The 21,903-nt window shown below is 37.6% G+C and overlaps 2 protein-coding genes across 4 annotated transcripts in view; one reads left to right on the top strand and one right to left on the bottom strand.

The window, feature by feature from the left end:
• The window catches only part of LOC141914440 (uncharacterized), a 29,588-nt gene extending 12,955 nt beyond the window's left edge, over positions 1 to 16,633 (bottom strand). For both annotated transcript variants that reach the window (XR_012620834.1, XM_074805629.1), the window contains exon 1: positions 16,572 to 16,633. Coding sequence is in view for 1 of the 2 variants with exons in the window: in XM_074805629.1 (XP_074661730.1) it covers positions 16,572 to 16,611 (40 nt within the window). In the remaining variant the exon portion in view is untranslated. The remainder of the gene's footprint in view (positions 1 to 16,571) is intronic.
• Positions 16,634 to 17,042: 409 nt separating this feature from the next.
• Positions 17,043 to 21,783, top strand: LOC141914448 (uncharacterized). Of its 2 annotated transcripts, XM_074805641.1 has the most exons (4): positions 17,043 to 17,099; positions 17,298 to 17,870; positions 18,215 to 18,281; positions 18,588 to 21,783. In XM_074805641.1, exons 2-4 carry the CDS (start codon positions 17,306 to 17,308, stop codon positions 21,577 to 21,579), a joined length of 3,624 nt encoding a protein of 1,207 aa, XP_074661742.1. In that variant the 5' UTR covers positions 17,043 to 17,099; positions 17,298 to 17,305; the 3' UTR covers positions 21,580 to 21,783. The 2 variants fall into 2 exon arrangements, with proteins under 2 accessions (XP_074661742.1, XP_074661740.1); XM_074805639.1 differs by lacking the exon at positions 17,043 to 17,099 and having other exon boundaries at positions 17,110 to 17,870.
• Positions 21,784 to 21,903: the final 120 nt, after the last annotated feature.

The following is a 21,903-nucleotide window of genomic DNA, read 5'->3' as shown; positions in this document are numbered from 1 at the left end:
AGCTGTCAGGTAGCTGACAACAGATTTATAACGATGTTATTATAGCGCACCTCTTAGGATTACACACTAACCACAGACGTCACCCGTGGCGGCAGTGAACGGAACAGTCACCGATAACTAACTCAACGCACTGAAAAAAAACCAACACCAATTCACCGAGATTAATTTCCTTACATGGAAATAATAGGAATGACCTCGCAAATGTTCATTCAGACCGGAACTGTCTGTTGGTAAGACCGTTCGTGACGAGTGATAACCCGAGAACAGTATACATGCTATCTAAAATCGTCAACCGGCAAACCAACAAAATGATGACATGTAATAACGTGGGACCATCCAACTGAAATCTATTTACAGCCCCTGAAGTGCTGTTTATCGTCTACAACTGTATGTCGCGATTTGTCACGGAGGAAACGAGTGATGTGTATATCGTTCAATCGATATAACCTGTTATTTAAAGCCTCTGTACTAAGACACTCAGCAAGGCCGTCACAATGGGATCGCGATTGAGAAACCATCTAAATGTTATCTTCAAAAGCCGGGAATCTATAAGATATTCCATGGACGTAAATTCTAGTTTATACGTCCATGGTTATTGCAAATACATCGGGCACAGTCGTTGTGTTCGAACGCGTGTAAACAGACATTTACCACCACAAATAGCTCGGTTAGTAGCGAACATGAGAGGTCTGCTATAATACAGTAATCATTTTCCATCCGATAAGAATCCCTAGGTCCAACCTCATCTAAACATCGAGCAAGGGTTAAACAGTTTAGGCAGGTCATCACTAGTGACGGTATGCATGATTACTAAGACAAAATAACGACTTTGGTCAAAGCAATTACGACTTTGATCTAACAACGATGTCAGCACTAAAACGATATATTTAAGTCAATGCTAATCCATGTTGACGCCTAACACTGACAATTAGAGGAACAGTTACTGTGTACGACACGTCCAATATTTCTCTCATAAAAGGCCCCTAAACAGTGAACTGCTGAGATACAACTACAGCACATAATCGATGATCTTGAAAATAGCTTATTTCATAACGACCTTTCATATCTTTAGAAGACAAATGAAAAGATGTATTTTTACGGTAAGGTGATAACAGTGTTTATAACAATTTTCTTTCTATTTCTCCATTTGAATTGTCATTGTTTGAAGTGCAAGTAAGTAAGCGTTTTTTTTATAGGCTTATTCGATGAAATACATTTTCATATTTTTGCAATAGTTTTATTTACCGCTAGTTTTAGTGTTGGATCAATGTCTGAATGCAATAAACACCTCATGGCATATATATTGATGAATGATTGAAATTTATGTCATTTCGATGCATTTGCATAGTAATGGAGTGGTGGCGCTCTTGGGTTTTTTTTTGTCCTACTCATTATACCAAATGTAACCGAATTGAAGGCTGAAATACTTCTCAATCACAAGTATTATACGTAAGTGTTTGTTTCTGAATGATTGACAGCAAAATAAGTGTCGATATTGTCACGGCAGCCATCTTGACACATTTTCCCTCCAAGCTATGACGAATATATTGGAAGGCTATAATATTTCCATACTACACATAATTAGTAACCATCTCATGTGTGATGTTAAGTACAGAAAAGTCGCATTTAGTTAACGTGATTAAAATAGAATCGTGATAAACAATTCGACAACTGACGTGGGAAATGAGTGGCTACCATCTCAAAAATCGATGCAAATTTTCATCAGCATTTAACTATGACATTTTCGCACAAAATAAAACAAATTTTATTATATATGTATATGACAAGTATTGATCTATCAGCTATATATGCGAAAAACAGACAGGTGCACCAGGTGCAAGGGCATCATGAACCTCGGTACGTATCAGCTTCTATATCGAAGAGGAAAAACGACAAAATAATCCATGGTCTCTGCATCTTGTCCTTTTCATTATCAGAACTCAATTACAATCGGTTCAATTTTTGAATATTTTTTTATGAATTCTTCATGAAAGGACATTTATTCAATCCGCGATGAAATAATGACTGTTTTCGGGTATAGAGGTTGTTAATGTGGCTACAAGCCATTTGAGTTTGTGTTTTCTATCCGAATTAAAGTGAATTATTGCTTCCTAGCAAAACAGAAATAGCAGCTAAGGGAGAGTTATAGCTCCATAAATTTCAACTTACTCCGACATTGAACAACTCGCCTGAAAATACCCCTTATTGAATTAACTAAAGGTATTGATTTGAAAATCTGTCGCACCTTTTTCAGTCAAGTTTCGATCAACAACAAAAAATCATTTATCAAAATTTCGACGTAGAAAAAAAGTTGGCGAAGTTTTAACGATTTTTGTGAGAAGTTGATCATAATCGACGCGTGATCCGCGCGCAATATCAAACACAACCATTCATCAGACCAGTCATCGGTAGATATTTGTCGGTAGAATCGCACCATAAATCATATAATGTATAACTTAGCTCTTTGTTCTAACGGCAGCTACGAAATATAAATCACTCACTATTGTAAATTTAATTAAAATTCTGATGGCATACCCAGTCAATCAACACTCCACATATGTCAATATGTACTCAACTGGGGCGCGTTTTTTATACACAGAGACCGCGGACATTTGTTGTCATTATAGAAACCAGTGAAATTGATTCAATCCAATTCTGGTCCACCTCAGAGTAAAGGTGAAAAGATATTTCTGCATCCAACATATGAATTCAGTTCGAGCGGAGAGTTACCGGCACTGTTGGTACTTTTGTAAAGGACTGAAACAGTAGTACACGTTATTTTAGTTATTCACAGAACCATTGATGGATCGCTCAAGATAGAGTTTCATATTTCTACAAACAAACATTAATATTCAAGCGTTTTTTTTGCCTTTTATACCGATCATATGACAATCCTACAGCCATAGAAATATAAATGTAAGCTTGCATATTTATGATTTGATACATACGAGCAACATAAGCCAGATCCATTCAGCAGGGACTCCTTCTGATGTACAACCATCAATCATCAGTTCGTCATTAATCTTAGCTTTATATCTGTGGGCAAAATTTTTATTAACTAGATTGTATGGCATAAGGCACACATCCATATCAAATAGCAATCTTTTTTTGTGATAGGCGTGTATCATCCCTACATAGATATCAACAAGGAAATGTTCATTAGTTTGAACCCGATACCATTTTCTTAATCGGTAACGGAGTCAGACATCTACAATGCATCCAATGTTATGGACATGGTCAGTTCGAATTACATAAATCCATCTTTATTTACATTCTTACAGGGCGCACAATGCAGACGGAGAATTTTCAATGGTGTTGCCGCAATAAATTTCTTTTCAAAAATCTAGAACAAGTAGATGAATAAATTGCAGTGGAATAAAAATACCTCACCAGCTGTTTAACTGTTTTTGGCATGCTCTAATCTATATATCAATTGCAAAATTGTTTATAAGGCATTTTGCATATTTCAATATTTCAGAAAAGACATATATTTTCGGCACGAATGACATGGACATTGCTTCGAAGGCATTCCAAAAGCTCTCGCGCAAGAATTACGAACCGTGATCAAAAATCAAATGGGGCAAAAACTTTAGGTCAGTCGATCGCCATCTTTACTACTAATAAGCATCGAAGACAAAAAAGTTTTCAGTTTAGTCATATGTTGCTCTTTCCGTGTGTCCACTGTAGCCGTACTGGAACACTCGGTTGAAGTGTTTGAGCACTATCATCAGCAACGATGCAGAATCTCCGGAGCCAAGCCTAGTACACGGTTCTGACAGGCACAGTCATTGCTGACTTTCAAAAGGTACTCCATCGTGCGTGTGGATGACTTCTGAAAATTTGTCTGCCAAATAGCGTATTACAGCCGCGCGCTAGTTTGACGAAGGGCCCGAAATGAGCCGTTGCATACGGCCGGCAAGTGGCAGAAACTATTGTACATCCAATCAAACAGTACGTCAATTTTTGCTGAAGTATTTCGAAATCTGACGTGGAGAAAAATCTTAACGTCTATTCCACGTCAATTTTGCATCACGCGCTGATGTACATTTCATGTCAAGTTGACGTGAATAATCCCCGACAATAAATTGGCACCAACTCCATGTCAAACACATATGACGTGTGAAGAACTCTTACTGTCATATCATACAGTATATATAATTATCAGTTTTGTGAGAGGGATGCGAATTTCACAACTCGTCTCGAGTGCTTTGCGGCATACATTTAACATTCCCAACTAAACAAATACAAAATACACCATCCATACACATTTGACTGGGGTAATTATACACGAGGTTTATTTTTGGTATTTAGCAATAATTCATTACGAATAAACTCAAATTTCAGTTTATCACAAAGTCTTGTTGCTGGTGATGACAGCGGCTTCTATTTATTCTGTAGGCTGATACCAACCTCCAGATAAGACCCAGGGGTATAATTAAGAAAGCTCTTATAATCATTACAGATGATTCCCTGTAGCGTAGTAATGAAGACAGATCTTTCACGAGGAAACATGACTTCCAACAGAAAGTCAAACTGCGATCGACAGCACACACAAATGAAAATGATTTTGTCCATGCTCGTCGATGGTACATAAAAAGGTATCAACTTAAGTTCATCGGAGCGAAACGGAATCACTTTGACACAGTTCTGAAGTTTGATGAGCCACCACACAGAGGATGTATACAAAATGAATTTAAGATAATTCAACATTTCCCTAAGACTTGCTAATTTCCTAAATAATGTTGATTGTGTAGAGAAAAATCGTTAATCATACTACATGAGATGTGAGATACAGACTGGATGAACTCAGACAACTACATTCTATTCGTAGTCAAACTCCCAAATAGATCTCGACAGGCATACACCATTTTCCCAAGGCACTTTCAGACTTGCTTTGACATTTCAGACATCAAATATAGAAACGATGTTTACCGGCCAGAAAATACCTTGTCACCAGAAATGACGTGGATTGCGGCCACGTGACATCATCGGGAATGACGGTAATTAACAATCGTGCTAATTGCATTTGACTTGGCTATCAGTGTCGATTTGCAATCGGTCCACTTGGCGCCATCAGTAATGCTACTCGAATGTGATGAGCAAGGGAAATGATGCCAAACTACTGTCACTTAAAGTTAAACTGGTGGAAACCAAAATATACAGCGTAAAAATAAAATGATCAAGATAAAAAGACTGATGTATCATTTAAGCCGAGTGCAGGCCGCTATCTGAAGTAAAAAGTCACACACGAACGGCCGGTATAACGTTTTGTTTCGCCGACGTCACATGGTTTATGGTTGACGTGCTGTGACGTCAGGTGGAGAAACCTCTAAAGGTATATGTACCGGTCAGCGTGGCCGAATGGTTAGGGCGATCGCCTCAGACGGCTACGAGATCGAATTTTTCCACTGGCTGCCTTAAGATCCATCAACTCATAACACGCTCACGACAAACTTCTTTTTATTGAAAGCTTTACTTTTCCCAAGTCTTTTGTTCATTTTTCCAGTTAACTTCTGAGAGAATTTCTTAACTTCGATTTAGAAAATAAATTCAGCAATTCTATACAGTATTGAAAGTGATTGGCACCGGGAGATATTTGACAGGTTGAATGTGAAAAGTGCGAGTGTTCTGATATAAAATACTCGTAATTACAGTCCATTTTTCAGCCGACGATTCATTCCTAAACAGCATGAATCATCATCAACATCATCAAAATCGAAGTTTTTCAAACTCAAACATCGTTACATAATACTAGATCAAAGATGATAAATGAATTCTACTGACAGGACAATTATACAAAGATTGTTATAAATGAGCATATTTTTTCACGGCACGTCCCATAAATGATGGCCACAATTCTCAAATTCGAAAAATTATAGTCAATGGATTTCCTTCTGAACTGATTGTCGCATTTTAGTTGCCACTAATGCTTCGTCGTATCGCTATTAAAACATGATGAAGTAGAAAATTAGCTGATTGACTTCTAGTATGTAATAATTCATCAAAATGTGATCTTTATAGGACACTGATAAATTAACTCCACCGACTGAAACATCAATTTCTTTCGATTAATAACATATAATTGCCTCTGGTGCGTGTGTGAGCAGACTCAGAATCTGACAATTCTGGAAATTTTCACCGGCTCGATCCATCGATGAAAAATGAAAAATGTTATTTATGGTGCAGGATATAGCGTTACGCATATACGCACTATAGCACGCCTGCGTTCTATGTGCGAAACTCGGGTTCGATTCCCGGTGATCGCATTCACTGTCTCTCCTTGATCGTTACAACTAGTAAAACTTTCTGTACGAGAGAAATCCCGCAATAATTCAGCCAAAGATGTAAAGTTCGTGAGTAAAAGGAACTCAAGAACTTTACATGATTGGCTGAATTGGGATTTCTCTCGTATTCATCTTACGCGGATATTGTCGTGTATCTTATCGACTCTAAAACTGTTTGTAATATCGAACATTTTTGTTGTTGGAATAAGAGTTTCCGATTCAATTCAAAATTGAAGTTTCTGACAATTAACAGTTTCTAGATAAATGCCTTAGTGAAATGAAGATTCAAAATGGCCGCCATTCGATCATCGTGTATATATGTGTAAACACTATCATATAGATAAATTATTTCAAACAGTATCGAACCCTCGTGGACATCTCCTAGTTCCTTTGTAAATCTCGCATGATTTATAACGACGATTCAAACAAACAACACCACAAATTATACCATTACACTATAATCAATCAAATTCAATATATGTCAAGGTCGTGAAAAATGAGATATCAGAGGCACCGACTTTTTCGAAGCTAATTTTGATGATGAAAGCCGAGCAGTGACTGATGAGTCGTTGTGTTTGAAGGCATTTGACAGTACGCAGGCTACGTGATCCCTCGTCCCTATAGACAACAAATCACTCGTCCCATGACAATATACAAATTTCAACCCCACGCTATACAATTACGTCGCAGCCATTTTCAAATTGATTTTTCAAAAATACTGAAGTAGATCTAATGACCTGCTATGACAGTTCATGTCCATCATATGATGAATGACACAGTCATTAGTGCCATCTGCCAAACAATAAATGCGAATAAAGTGACGCGACACCAAACGTTCCCTGTTTTATAACTAGTTTTCGGTATTATATTACCGAAGTCTATCTATCTTGTGAATTACCGGCAAAACGAGCGTTAACATGTAATCGTGTTTGAACTACTGAATCAAAAACGTTGTTGAATCATCAACAACAATCAGTTTTCAGCCAATGGATTTTTTGTATGTCGTGGCACATGATCGTTCAAATTTGATCTTGCCGTGAAAAATGATCGGTTTAATATCTGAATCACACACGTATATAATTCAAGCAGGAAAAAAGATAAACACGATTACACCCTACACAACACCATATCATGTGAGATTTCGATTTACAGATGGTGACTTCGAATTTTTTTTCGAAATTCAATATAAATGTTTTGCTCTACGTGTATCATTGAGGGCTCCATATTCTGTTATTCTGTAACCACGTGTATTTGATTTATTGTCTAAAGAACAACATAATGGGCAAAATTTGCCGGATCCCCTATAATACCCGGCTCTCTTGTGGAGGTATTTTTCTGCACAACAATTTGTTCAAACATGTTTTCGTATAAGGTTATTAATCATCTATTCACTAATTTGTTAATTCATCATCATTTAGGGCTTGATTACTACATCCATCAAACGGAGAACAAATGGCTGCCAGTACACAGCCGGCATAAACGGGGCGACGCCTCAAAAATACAACTCCGTACAAACTATGAAGCTGACCCTGTACTTCCTTCAGCATTTCATTGAAATTCCTTATATGATATGTATGAACTATTGTGCACGTGACAATCTTGATTTCTCATATGCAATGCTAACAATGTCCAGATTCAAGAAATTCACAAAATGGAGGCTTTTCTCCCTTATTTAACTTGATTCAAAGGGACTCTAGCAATCCTTCTTATCGGTACAGAACTGGTATAAAACAGTTGTTGTCCGCGATTTTTTGGCATTCCGTTAAGACCTACACGAGGTATGTATACAATTAGTAAGTGAAATATCCCAGAAAAAAACAGGTCTCATCCATTAATAAATGCACTATAGAAAACGATTGCGACGTGTAACTGGAAATTCGAATATAAACCACCGACTGCACTGAAATCTAAAGTTACTTAAATAGATTTAGAATCGAGAGGAAAGATCATCCAACAATTATTTTTGCGCTGAATTATCCTATACACATTAGCAGGAGCATTTTCTATGATTTCCCAATCTATACGTTACGTTTATACATATACATAAGAGGAATCTAACAGATGGTTGCAAGGAGCAGCAGCAACACAATGCAAGACAGGTGTCAACCATTGAAATAATGATGGTGCAGTACATCTGTTGAAGTGATCATCAAATTAATGAAGCAATTGATAATGAACTCGTAATGTGGTGGTGAATATCTAGGTAAAGAATGGAAATGTTCACTAAACGTATTGAAATAAAAGATCGATATATTACTAAGCCCCTAATTGAATTAACATGCAACGTTATTAATTAGTATAGTATTAGTATCAATTAAGCCTCAAATCAGGTCTGTATTAGCCTGGAATTTGTAAGTGCATTTTCTATCTGAAAAATGTCACCTTTTTCCACAAAAAAAAGCTTTTATGCAAAACTAGAACATTTAAATACGTTTTCTAACTCAGAAAAATATGTTCTTATTAGTAAAGTACCAATGCAGCCTTCGTGCCCAACCCTAGCTCATCTACGATCCACTTCCACATATGTTAGTTAACTCGGTGTTGAAATAAGTTCATTTGAATTAATTACCAGTCAAATCTTAGCTTAAAACTGTGGAACTGTGTGCAGGGTTCGAACCGAGGGCCTAGCGTACAAACCGTTATACTGAATGTTCAAAGATGATATCATGAAGTGTTTTTTGTATGAGGTCAGTGGTCAATGTGGTGACCAGTTGCGTAGCTATGATGGCTAGTCAGTGTTGCGGTGACCATTCAAGCTTGGTGACAGGGCAGTTCTCTGGTTCCAAAGAGACAATTTTTCACCAGGGTTAAGTTAATCTTAAGAAATAAGAAAAAATGCTTTTGGCTTACGGCCCTGAATTACTAATAATCTAAATCAAAAGATCGTTCCTGGGATTCCATATGTATTATACGTCTATAATGACACTGGTGACTGATACGATTCAAATGCGTGACAGGAAAAGAAAATTATGCATCAGCTGCAGCGCATTGAACAGAATATGATACCAACTACACGGAAAAATGTCAACAACCCTGAAGCAGTCATACAGTCGGTGAACTTCATTTTCTAACACGGAATACTGCCCATTTCATGTCAAGTTGACGTTGATAGACTTTTGACTCAGCAGTGTCATCAATTCAGGTCGTCACAATGTAGAGTTGATGCCTGTGTTCTCATCAGCAGCCATGTTTTGCACATCAAGACGGCAGGAAGACGGTATAAAATTTCTAGCATTCTCATTCCGATGACAGCGGATTGACAAAGCTTTGTTGTCACAAACGTCCACGCTCCACTCAAGTTCCTGCAGCGGATAAATAGCTCGAATGCTAATATACTGAAAATGATACCATACGATAAGCCAGCGACGGTGTTTCTAGGAAAATACATAGATCAGAAGCTTTACCTGGGAATCAAAAAGATCTTTATATTTTCAAGATTCGTCCGTAGATTTATCGATGTTTTGATGGCTGGTAAATTGCTCGATTTCTTCAAATTTGACGCGGTGCTATGACGCCGTAATAGACTGAGCTGAGTGTCTTTATTAGAATTACAAGATAATCAATATGTGTCATCAACAGATTACTTAAATAAACTGTTAATCATATGAAAGGCAAACCTCTAATTAGGAAGCCTAACTATGCACGATGCCAGTCACAGTCAAAGTATTGGCTAAAAAACTATATCAGAACAATTCGTTGTCATTACAATGACGTTTGATTTGACGAAGGCGTCACATCAATACTCGGATCCACTCAATAGCTATCATCGTCTTTTGATTGTGTATACATTATTTTCATGTAGAATAGCCCGGAGTGACCATACGAACTGGTTTAGTGCAATATGAAATGTGTGGATCTGCGTCTTGATAGGAAAGAATTTTTATGGTCGCATTAAGTGACCTCCCGTAGTGAAATTTATTACAGGCAAGGCAAACAGTCAGACATATAAAGCGATAGCTACAATGAAATATATGAGTAAAGATAATAGAGATGTGATGCAACTAAAATATGAATCATTCCTTTTATAGTACACATCAGACGGAAGCCGCTTTGCCGGAAGTCAACACTCAAAAACAAATACATAACCCACAAATCATTGATGAGAATTAATTCTTCACCGTGAATCACTCGCGCAACCCTGAAATCAACACAGTCTATCTTCGTGTTATAATGATGGCCATGAATATATTCAGAGATTCGCGTTTGAAGTTCAGAAGTAACTAATCGTTTTGGGCACATTCTGTCTGATAACCCCTGGCAATAAAAGCCGAGGTGACCAATTATATTAGGCCATAAAGAAAAATTAAACTTCATTAATCCAATCGAGCGCCTTATTGTATATGTAACAACTGCAATCAGTCGTATAATACATCATAAAGGACATCGATCATTGTAAGTTCAAAGTATCCGACGATGGCTTATATAAACACAACAGTGTAACTGCTAACTATCCCGTTTTAATGTAAAAAGTTAGCCGCGAATATTGAGTGATGTCAACTACACCTGTGAGTAATCAACTATTCCATCATTTGCCGTGTAATAATTACACAGGATTTTGATATCAATGTGTCACGCTGTCAATAACATACTGCTCTACGATTCCCGCGTTCAGCTTTAAGTCAATTTTTCCGCCCAAATCCGGCGGCAAGAAGACAGCGTCACGCATATTCAATCGAACATAGTTTATATCAGCGTCATAAAATATCGAAATTTATTATCGCGTCAACACGAAACTAATTAATATAGAAAACGTTATAAACAAACAGGATACATTTCATCGCCTTTGGCTGATTGAACATATGAACAACGAACTTGACGCTTTGAAAAATAACACATTTATTGAATAGTTAATATAATAATATAGATCATTTGTTATTTAGGATCAATTATGTTATTTTGGATTTGAATATATCGATGATTGAATCGAATTGGCCGGCAACCAGTCCATCCCCGATGACGTAGTGCAGCACGTATCCTCTCAAAAATACTTATTGAAAATTATCAAAAATAAGATAAGAGATATGAAATGAATCTAATTTCAAAATAACGCCAAAATTTACAATTGTGATTATTTTTTCAAACGCTATAATTGATGACGTAGTGCACATCGATCGACCCACACGGAATTCTTTGAATAACGCGGAGTAAAAAAAATATTGTAGCGGTTTTTGCGGCGTCACAAACCCTAGTTCATAGGCATAATATTACCATCAAAGACACCAATATACTGATGTAACTTATCAGTTCAGTTGATCTCATCGGTAGTTTCCATACTCTATCAATATTGGTCAAATATTTGTAAGCAAGCACCAAATATAATATGTATATGCACATGGAAAAGGAGTTTTTTCACGCAATGTGAATTAGGTGAAGTGCTCTCTGTCACCGTAAAGATGACAAACAGCTGCCCATCAGTGAAACATAGCGTTTCAAAACATTCGATTCACAGGTGGATTATATAAGTTAGGCCTCACCTTGATGAATTTCCACACTATCACACATAATGTCTCACCTTGTAAAACAGTAAGATGTGAATATATATATATATATATATATATATATATATATATATATATATATATATATATATATATATATATATATATATATATATATATATATATATATATATATATATATATATATATATATGTAATAAAGATGGTATTGCAGGTATGTGACTATGCAGATTTGGACTGGGAGAGATTTAAACTGAAAAATACTTTAAAATGAATGATGGATTCCTTTGCGCACGTGTGCAATTTCTACGTTGAGAAAAAAAAACAACTCTTGTACGTGGTTACATTTACATCATTTACATAAACATAAATAACATGTAAATTTATCATGCCTCTAAAATCCATGAATATATTTAATATATGGATCATAATTCTCATAGAATACATTGATTTATATACATGTAGCTACATTGATCATTATTAATGTCCATTTTATGCCAATTACGATTCTACAAAAACGATAAACCAGCTGGGTGTATAAGTTAACAAAAGCCTTATTTTCCCCATCACTAATATCACCTGTCCCGGTCAACGGCAACAGCAAGGCTGCAGAATTTCGAGAAAATATTCGATTAGTTTGAGGCCATCAGATTGTGCCGTTCAGTTTGGCTCCGTGTCATTATTCAAGGTAAAATTGACGACGCTAGGCGTGTTAATTGTAATACATGTATCTTATTATTAGATTTGTTGCGCGTAATTCTGTGTTGAAACAGAACTAAGTGTACGCGACGACTGCGGATTATTAACTGTGTCCATATACCTGACAAAATCAATGAAGGTTCGGTCGCTCATAAATTTCTCAGCGGCGAATCATTTATATTCCCACCATACAGGGAAGGAAATCGTCAAATGGACGCTTAACGGCTACTTATACGATTACTAATGACTAATTTATCCCAAAACTGAGGTCTCGTATCGTTTACAAGCTACCACGATGCGTATATCACTGTCGCCTATATTTTTTCAATTAATTAACGGTCAGTTCGTCGATTAAGAATACTCTGGCTAAATGGCTTCAGCCCATTTAAGTGAAACGTGAAGGTTTATTGTCATCAGCGACACCCTTGTCACTGGCTTACCATAAATATCAACTAACCACAATATAATCGCCACCAATTACAAATCCGTAAGACAAATTGTGAAAGGCTTTTAAGGAAGTCATTTTACGAACGTCCGGAGCTTACAAAAATAAACGCTTGCCGTTAATCATACATGAATATTGTTACAATGAATAAATTCAGGTTCAGCTGGCAACAAGAACGCATCACAAAACAATATCATTTTTCAGTCACGAGTTTCCCTTTTAATAATGTACTTATATATATATCCTTTTATTCACTAGAAACTCAAAGACCCTGGTCCCGACCATATCAGAAAATCAATCTATCCTAAAAGACGACCAAGTCACTACTCTTTTTCTATCTGCCATAAGCGAGCATTCTCTATTCCAACATATGTTCTCCAAACGAATGCTTCGTGAAAACTGATAGAGATAAAAGCTGAATTATCTCACAAACATATCTAAATTAGGAAAGTAGTAAAACGTAGTTGATAAATATCTTTGATAAATGCTCGAATAATTCAATAAATCGTTCGAACATAATTTTTTAGTTCAAAGTTTTGAAGACGGTTAGTTTTCATAATCTATGACTAAGCAATCACATATATGAAGTTTGTCCGATATTCCAAGAGAGCTCAAGAGAGTGATTTTCATTCGGATCATGCAAGCAATCAATCCTACATGACATACGTCCAACGCAAACTGCCAGCACGGGTCTGGATGCTCATAAACACTTGCTTCAGTTGATTTACCTGTCACATTGTTACCGTGATTCGGACCTGACCAGAAAACCTAAAACGTTTAGTTTACGTTGGTATCATAGAAAATATGGCACTTCACCGATGCATAAAATGCGGTTGTGAAAGAGAGGGTTCTTCCAACCTTACAGCATTTATTCAAAATGATTATCGCTCCATCACCTGTCAAGCTGTTTGATCAAGCTGTTTGATTCGTTCATTTCAGATCGATGTTTTTTTTAAAATATTTTCTCATTTCTAAAAAATACATCATTCCAAAAGGTTGTCAACCTCCTCTTCGGTTTCTTCGGCGCTCATTTGGTGAAAGTGAAAACTTCACATTTTTCATCACACAGGGACATTTTGTCAGAAGAAAAATAGCCCAGCCGCATTCATCGAATCAGACATTACAGCACTTAGGGAGTATAGCATAACCAACTGAAAATTTCATGCATCCGCCGCCGCGTATAAAGTTATCGAGACAAATGATTCAAAACTTCAATGACAAGCCATCAGAACAAATTACAATGTTCGCGTGTGTTTTGACAAAGATGAGACGTAATGCTCTGCACTGATAACTAGAACGACTTTCAACGCTTTAAAAAGGTAGCCAAAGGCAAACTGGCAGGAGCTGTAAGGTCATGCCTGACAGGGAAACTAAACAACATTACCTGTCAGCCAGACTTGTCACTGGTTTCATTAATGTGGACATATTGGATTTGGAGGAAGCTATTAAAGTGCGCGGCCATACTTGTCAGTTTGATACTAAGGTTGACGAGGACGCTTCCACGAAAAGAAAATTCTACGTATAAACTGGACGAAAAAATAAAACGAGGATATCAAATATCTTCCTGTTGATTTCAATAAACATCGCTTAATACAACGAAAATCACAATCAGACAAAACACTCGACTCATCATCCCCTGAACCCGGATGAAGAGTGGCGACCGGCACGTGATAAATAGAAATGCGCGAATACTGAAGGGGGAACATAGAGGTTTACTCTGATTGTGATAATCAACCGAAATCGGGCAAAATACGCATGAAACGTAACGGGTCTAATTACGTATTCGAAATTATATCCTGTGGCAGCAACGACCGCGGCAGCATCTACTCGCTGCCGATGCTTATAACACGCCGAAAGAGCAATCGATGCTGAAAAACACGCTATGTCAAGCACGGAAACATTTATCGCAAAATTGATTTTTCCCGAAACTGTCAATCCCTGCTCTGTGATGTTTAGTTGATTGACAAGTGCTTGCTTTGTGTCGCATACGGATCAAAGGCTAGCAAAGTAGTCGTCTACTGATTGTCCTCAACTACACATCAAAGTACGAATATTTTTTTCATAGTTTCCATCCATATGTTCCGCGGCTATACAAACGAGATTTTTCATCAATCACGAAATAGGGTTTCGACTGATGAATATAAGAGAATGAATGCTGTCAGCCTTATATATTGGTCTTATAAAAATGCTTTACAGATAGCGAATAGGTAAAAAAGCTTTTTTCGATACTTGTCATATTAAAACAGCTGTCATAGTTGATGTGATGAGCTCAGCCTGAAAATGCAATTAATTTCAGCAGTGACAACAACCTATAACTGTTCTATTCGGTTGATGGATGGACAAGCGGGTACGCTGAGAAACATCTGTGTTTCCCATCAATATATCCCTTTCAAAAGGTTAGATTTCAAAATTATTCCCACTGCGGAGGTTTTCAATGAACTGACAAAACGTTGCAATAAATCAACTGAATATATTTTACAACGGTGTGACAGAAAATGTGAATTCAATCATCTACAGCTTTTCACAGTTTAATAGAATACTCTGTTGATTTGAGAAGAAAAAAGGTCTCAACAGCAAGATTTAGAAAGATAGATGTATCTAGAAGAAAAGGGAATAATGGGTGAAATTCTTTTTACTGGTACTGACCCCCTTTACAGAATCTCTCACCCTACATTTTATCATTCATCAAAGCGTTGAACCAGTCTGGTTTTTATGAACATCTGATTATAAATGCAGACAACTCAGTTGGTTTATTGCATTTTAACGTCCAAACACCAGGAGTTTATGCATTAAATAATATATAGCCTCATCATTCATTACGAAATACAGCCTTCTTCTATTGATCAAAGTGGGGACTGATTTATGGGCTCAAGGGAACTTGCTTTGTGAAATGAGAGCATGAGAAAAATACCCAAATTCCACACTTGCTTCTCGACAGGAGTTCTGGTCCCATTTAAAATGATTCATATGACTAGAAAGTGACAGGTCCGAAAATAAATGGCCTTATTTATGAAGCAATGACTGATAACACTGGCAATCAATCAAGTATCAAAATTACCAATGCATGCTTTGTAAGAATTAGAAGGCGGCTTTCTTTGTCAGATCCACTGACAAATGAGTAGGCTATTCAAAGATGGCCATTAGTAGGCACCATCATTAACAATAAATAAAATGTGCAAATCAAGCCCCTGGATAGCTAATCGTCTGTATTTTTTAATATTAGTGGGAATTTCCATACTTATTGCGGGATCATCTATAGAACAGATGTCATTTTTCAGTGACAAATGCTCATAAACCTTACTCTCTCTCCGAGCCTAGTACTGCAGCATAGCCCGGATGAAATGTATTATCCTAATACAACATGAATACAAAGTTACTATATAGTGTGAATCAACAGGGAAACCAAATGATTGATGACAGGGAACATACATATAGCCTACAAACTAAAGATTGACAACTGTTTGACATCTATGCCGTAAAACCATTATTTGACATAGCAAAAACATAAGTAAACCCGAGGAAAATTGAAGTAACCGGTGAACACGGACAGAAAAGACAAAAATTAGCTGGAAACGTCAACCCGAATGTAAACAGAGGTACATGTGCTTTCCTCTCGTGCGGTGAGAACATGTAAACATTACGACGCGCAAAGTCATATTTTATTAAAACTAATATTTTACTTACAATTCATACGTTTTGGTCGAATCTGCTTCAGTCTGGGCATTACTTTCAATATATTCGACCAGTAGATAACGTCAGAGTGCGTAGTATTTGAGCGCGCCGGTAAAATATCCCGCTTGAAACAAGCGCCCGCGAATCGAGCGTGCGGATGCTAGACGCTAGTAGTAGCAGGTGCTCGCAGGTGCTCGCGACGCGAACTGATCTTCGGGACATTTTCGCGACATGCTACTCGGCAATTTCCGGAGGTTTCCGTTAATGTTTCCTCGATGATAAAAGGATCAATTTCAGACCGATTTATTCTCATTGATTTAATAACTAAAAGATTATGAAATCAAATAATTTGCCATCACTACTGTATGCTATCTATAACAGTTTAATCCAATTCAATAAATATTTATTGTATCGAAGTTAAATTCTTAGAAAATAATTACAGCTCGTGAATAACAACTTTATACAATGTCAATGTCAGAGAAACTTTTTTCAGAATAAACGAAAGGAAATTCAGCGAAACGTTTTATTCCCGTTTATAAGGTATGCAATGATGATATAACCAGCACCGTCATCGTCCAGTCTTTCGTCTTTGAGGTTTATTGACCTTTTTAGGCTGAAAGACATAAGGGAGAAAAAATTGGAAGACCAAAAAAATACAACTGAACTGAACTGGTTGGTTGGAACTGGGTGGGTTCACTTCCATCATTCATACATTTTCCATGTTCATTAAATTTTCAGAAATCGAAATGGAGGATCAGGACACCCATATGTGTTTGACATGTCACGCAACCATCATTGGTTTAGATAATTACATATCGCACAAGAAGGTCGGCTGCGTCAAGGATTCCGCGGCGAAAAATGATCGTAAAAAGAACGACGATAAAAAACCGGTCGATGTCCAATCGGATATACCGGTAGTTCTGTGCGATAACCTCGATGAAGGATCATCAGATGCTTGTCTTCCCGCCGAGGAAGAGGGAACTTTCACCGACTTCTTGATGTCACTAGATTTGCAGCATAAGTCATCCATTAAAGAAGATACGACAAAGACATCGACTAAAAAAGAAACGGACTTTTCTAAGAGTTTGGCCGTGTGCTTGTCTAGTATTACGTCGGATACTAATTTGCCGATTACGAATTTGCTAACGAATTTAGCGTTTGATAGCGATTCGGAATTGGAGAATTTATCAGAATTCGAGTTTTCGTCCGAAGGTGAAGATGATTTTGATGATGATGATGTCGGTAATAGCAATTATCCACCTCATACTTATACCGGTGGCAAATGGAAACCTGGTTCTCATCCTCCTAGAGGTGAGTTTTCAATATGTCTTGTCTTGATTTTGAACCGATGATTCTGGGTGGCCACTTCACCACCTGGAAATGTGGGAAAAGTCGGGATATTATTTTCTTTTCTATAAAAAATTTGGTAAAAAAGCTAAAAATCAGGGAAATATGAAGAGATTGCTAGATCCTGTGTAAAAGCAGTTGCCATCTATGTCTTACGTATTTGACTGTGTAATTTGATTGGATTCTTAGCAGATCAAGTCAGGGAAAACAACATGTCAGCAAAAAATCAAGTTAAACAGAAGTGGCCACCACCCTGTGATTTATACACTTAACATCTCTTGCTATGAACATTTTGTCTTTCTCTGTAGCACATACTGGTGGAAAATGGAAGCCAGGAATGAGCCTGAGAGCATCGAGTGGAAAAATACCAGCGGAGTGAGTTTTAATTTATATTAGAAAGAACTCTTGTTCATTGTATTCACCAACTTTTCATAATTGATTGAAAGTTTCCTCTAAAATTACTGAATTAGTAACATCCAATTTTTAAATTCGGACTGTGGAACCTTCCACCAATGAACTTCAGGTGACCAAAAATATGTTTGTTTGCATGACTTTAATAGATTGTCCGATTTGGAATGAAATTCTAGGTTCGAAATGACTATTACGTTACATTAAATCCAAGGTAGTCGTGGATCTAACCTCTGTTATCAATTCTTATTTATTGTACGGTTATGATTTCAGAACTGATGAAGATGATAATGTTGATGATGATGATGAGGGAGATGATGAGGTTGTGTTAGAAGAAGTTGCACAAACTTATGACGCAGAAGAAAGTGCGACGAAACGACAATCAGAGACCGTTAAAAAGAAAGCGCGTCAATTTTTCTGTAGCGTTTGTAATCGTACGATGTGCAGCGAGAGGTCAATGGGCGCTCATTTAGTCAGTCAATATCATACGAATCGAGCCGTCATGAAAAAGCAGGAAAACGAAAAGCTATTTCAAACGTATGATTATCTCATTCAAGTGACGAAGCCGTTTCGTTGTATGATTTGTACATCGTTTTCGAATCATTCGATCGAATTCACGACGCATTTACAAAGTAAACAACACGTGGATAACGCGTCGAAACTGATCGGACCGCAGATGTGCACGGTTTGTCAATTCCAGACGAAAAATAACGACGAAATGTTGGCGCACGTTCAAACCGACGCGCACATCAACGCGGTCACTTCGAAGAAACGATGCGTCATAATTCGCGAGCGACGTAAGGATGTCGCGTGTTCGATGTGTCGTTTGAAACTTCATTCGGTGACGCAATTAAAACGACACCTGCTTTCGAAACACTCGCACGTTCGGATGATGCTGTTGAACGCGCAACGTCAGAACGTTTGTATTCCGTGCGGCGGAAAAAAGTTCAGTTCGCGATCGTCGCTGGCGATTCACATGAGGCGTCGCCACACGAAAGAACGTCCGTATAAATGTATTTACTGCAAGAAATCGTACTGCGATAAATTCACGTTGAAAATTCACGAGAAAACGAAGAAGCATATTTCAAAAACAGCGGCCGTGTTGTCTTTGCGTAAGCTTTATCGAGGTGACGAGAACGAACCGGTCGAGGCTGAAGATAATGAAGAACAAGTAGAAGCAGATACGAGCACGAGACCTAACACACTTACCAAGCATAAATGTCCGTATTGTAATTTTATTACTCCTAAATATTCAAACCTTCGTCCGCATTTACTGACTAGTCATGTGGATATTAGCGAAAAGTGCGATGTTTGCGACATCCTCTTGTTCGGGAAAAAGGAAATCGACGCCCACTCCAACTCTAGAGGACATAAACACTTACTAGAATGCATTCAGAGGAATGGAAAATTGTACGTTTGCGAAACGTGTGGGAAAAAACTTGGCAGTAAACAACAATATATGATGCATAATTTATCGCATGAAAGTCAAATTTACGAAACGGCGACTATTGATACTGGAAGTAAATACGAGGAATTCATAGCTAATCTACCGAAAGGATCGGCTACAAAATGTACGTGTCCCGAGTGTGGAAAAACGATGGCAAAGGTTAACATAATTCCACATCTACGTAGCCATGAAAAACGCAAGCCATTCAGTTGTCTGTTCTGCGCGAAAACGTTTTCCTCGGCCGCGTCATTACGACGCCATCTTGAAATACATCTCGGTTTGACGCACCTGATCTGCGAAGACTGCGGAAAGACATTCTCTAAAGCGTGGACTCTGAAATGTCATCAGGATCTCGTACATAAGAAAGTACCGCGTACGAAACAGTGCACAAAATGCGACGCTAAATTCATCCATGTCTGGCAACTGAATCATCATATGAAAATACACAGTATGAAGGAGCTCGAATGCCCTTACGAAGGTTGTGAACTGCGTTTTCGAGCCGTCAGCGATTTGACTATTCATCAACGCGTTCATACCAATGAGCGTCCATTTTTGTGCGATCAATGCTGCTACGCGGGTAAAAGTCAAAATCAGTTGACTCGACATATGCGTACTCATACAGGTGAAAGGAAGTATAGTTGCCAGTTTTGTCCGTACAAAGCACAAAATAGTACACATCTACAGCGTCACATGCGTATACACATCGGCAGTAAACCGTTTAAATGTCCTTACTGCACATTCGCCTGCAACACGCATGAAAATCTGCGAAAACACATATTGAACACCCGTAAACATGCCGGAATGAAAATATATCCGTGTCAGATAAAGGATTGTAGCTACGGTACTAATGATGCTAAAGAACTCAAAAAGCATTTGCTGAGCGAACACAGTAATGATGTGAAGAATAAGGATTTGAACGCCATGTCGGTGTTTGCCGGTTTGTATGAACGTGATTCCGACTTGAAAAGCCCACCCGAAGGAGCTCGTATTATTCCCATAAAAGAAAAGCGAAAAGCCAGCGGTGAATCGGATGTGAAAAGTTCAAAAAAGAAATGCAATCGGAATAACTTTAATGAAAGCGTACAGGACACCGGACGTATAGATCATGTTGTAGAGACACACATTAAGCAGATGTTTCCTGAAGAAAGTCCATCAGAATTAGTTATACTTTCAATCGATCCGAAGACACGAAAAATGAAAGTAGATGCGACCACATGTACAACTCCTATTCCAGAAACTGTTTACGAACAAATGACTGTTGAATATACTGATGTCGATCACAGTACGAGTCAGTACATTCTAACAACTGAACAATCAACTAGTGATGATAAGACTGGAATAGTTAGCTTTCGGGATCAATCGAGTATACTAACTTCAAGCGGCGATATACTGAATCAGCCAAGTATCTCCATGCAATCTATACATGGATACCCTATTCAATTTTCAAGTGCCATCCCAACACCAGTTTTGGAAGCACAAAAATCAAATTTGGAATTTCAAGATAATGTAAATAGCGAAGCATGTATTCCAGTACCGGTTAATGATATAACGGTGTCTTCATCACCGCCAATTGCTCCTGCTGATGTTTTAGAGATCTACGTCTCAGCGAACGGTCAAGCCCATCTAAAACAATTTACAAACTCGCAGCAGCAAATAGGCCAAGTATCAAATATTCAGAATTCAGGTCTGTCAGGGCGTGGTGACACGCTGCAGCAGATAACTGAATCGTTACAACTCGGTGACATGTCACGTCAAGAAAGCATGGCTATCGAACTTTTGACTCAGCTTTCTGCTGGACAGTATGGTATTAATGAGTAAACCTAATTACTTCTATCTTGGATTTCACCTAAAAAGCTCCTCGAGCTATTTAATTTAATTTAATGTCCATATCAGTAGGCTTATATCACCTTTTATTATTCCGTATCTAACTAAGTTTATATCGTATTGTGCTTTTCAATTTATTAGAATTATAATCAGCTATAACAGTTCATCTAAAATTTATTGTATTAAATGTTTTCAATTCCCACCTATTTGAATACTTCTCGTTTTATCTCTATGGCTAACCTTGAAGGGACTCCAGAACAGATCTGCTCAGAGGATTGAAAGAAATGGCCGCTTTTAATGCTTTGATATTGGGATCAT

This window comes from Tubulanus polymorphus, unplaced genomic scaffold (genome assembly GCF_964204645.1).
Source record: "Tubulanus polymorphus unplaced genomic scaffold, tnTubPoly1.2 scaffold_21, whole genome shotgun sequence".
Taxonomy (NCBI): domain Eukaryota; kingdom Metazoa; phylum Nemertea; class Palaeonemertea; order Tubulaniformes; family Tubulanidae; genus Tubulanus; species Tubulanus polymorphus.
Note: the sequence above shows the minus strand (reverse complement) of the source record. Positions and strands in the feature narration are given on the sequence as shown.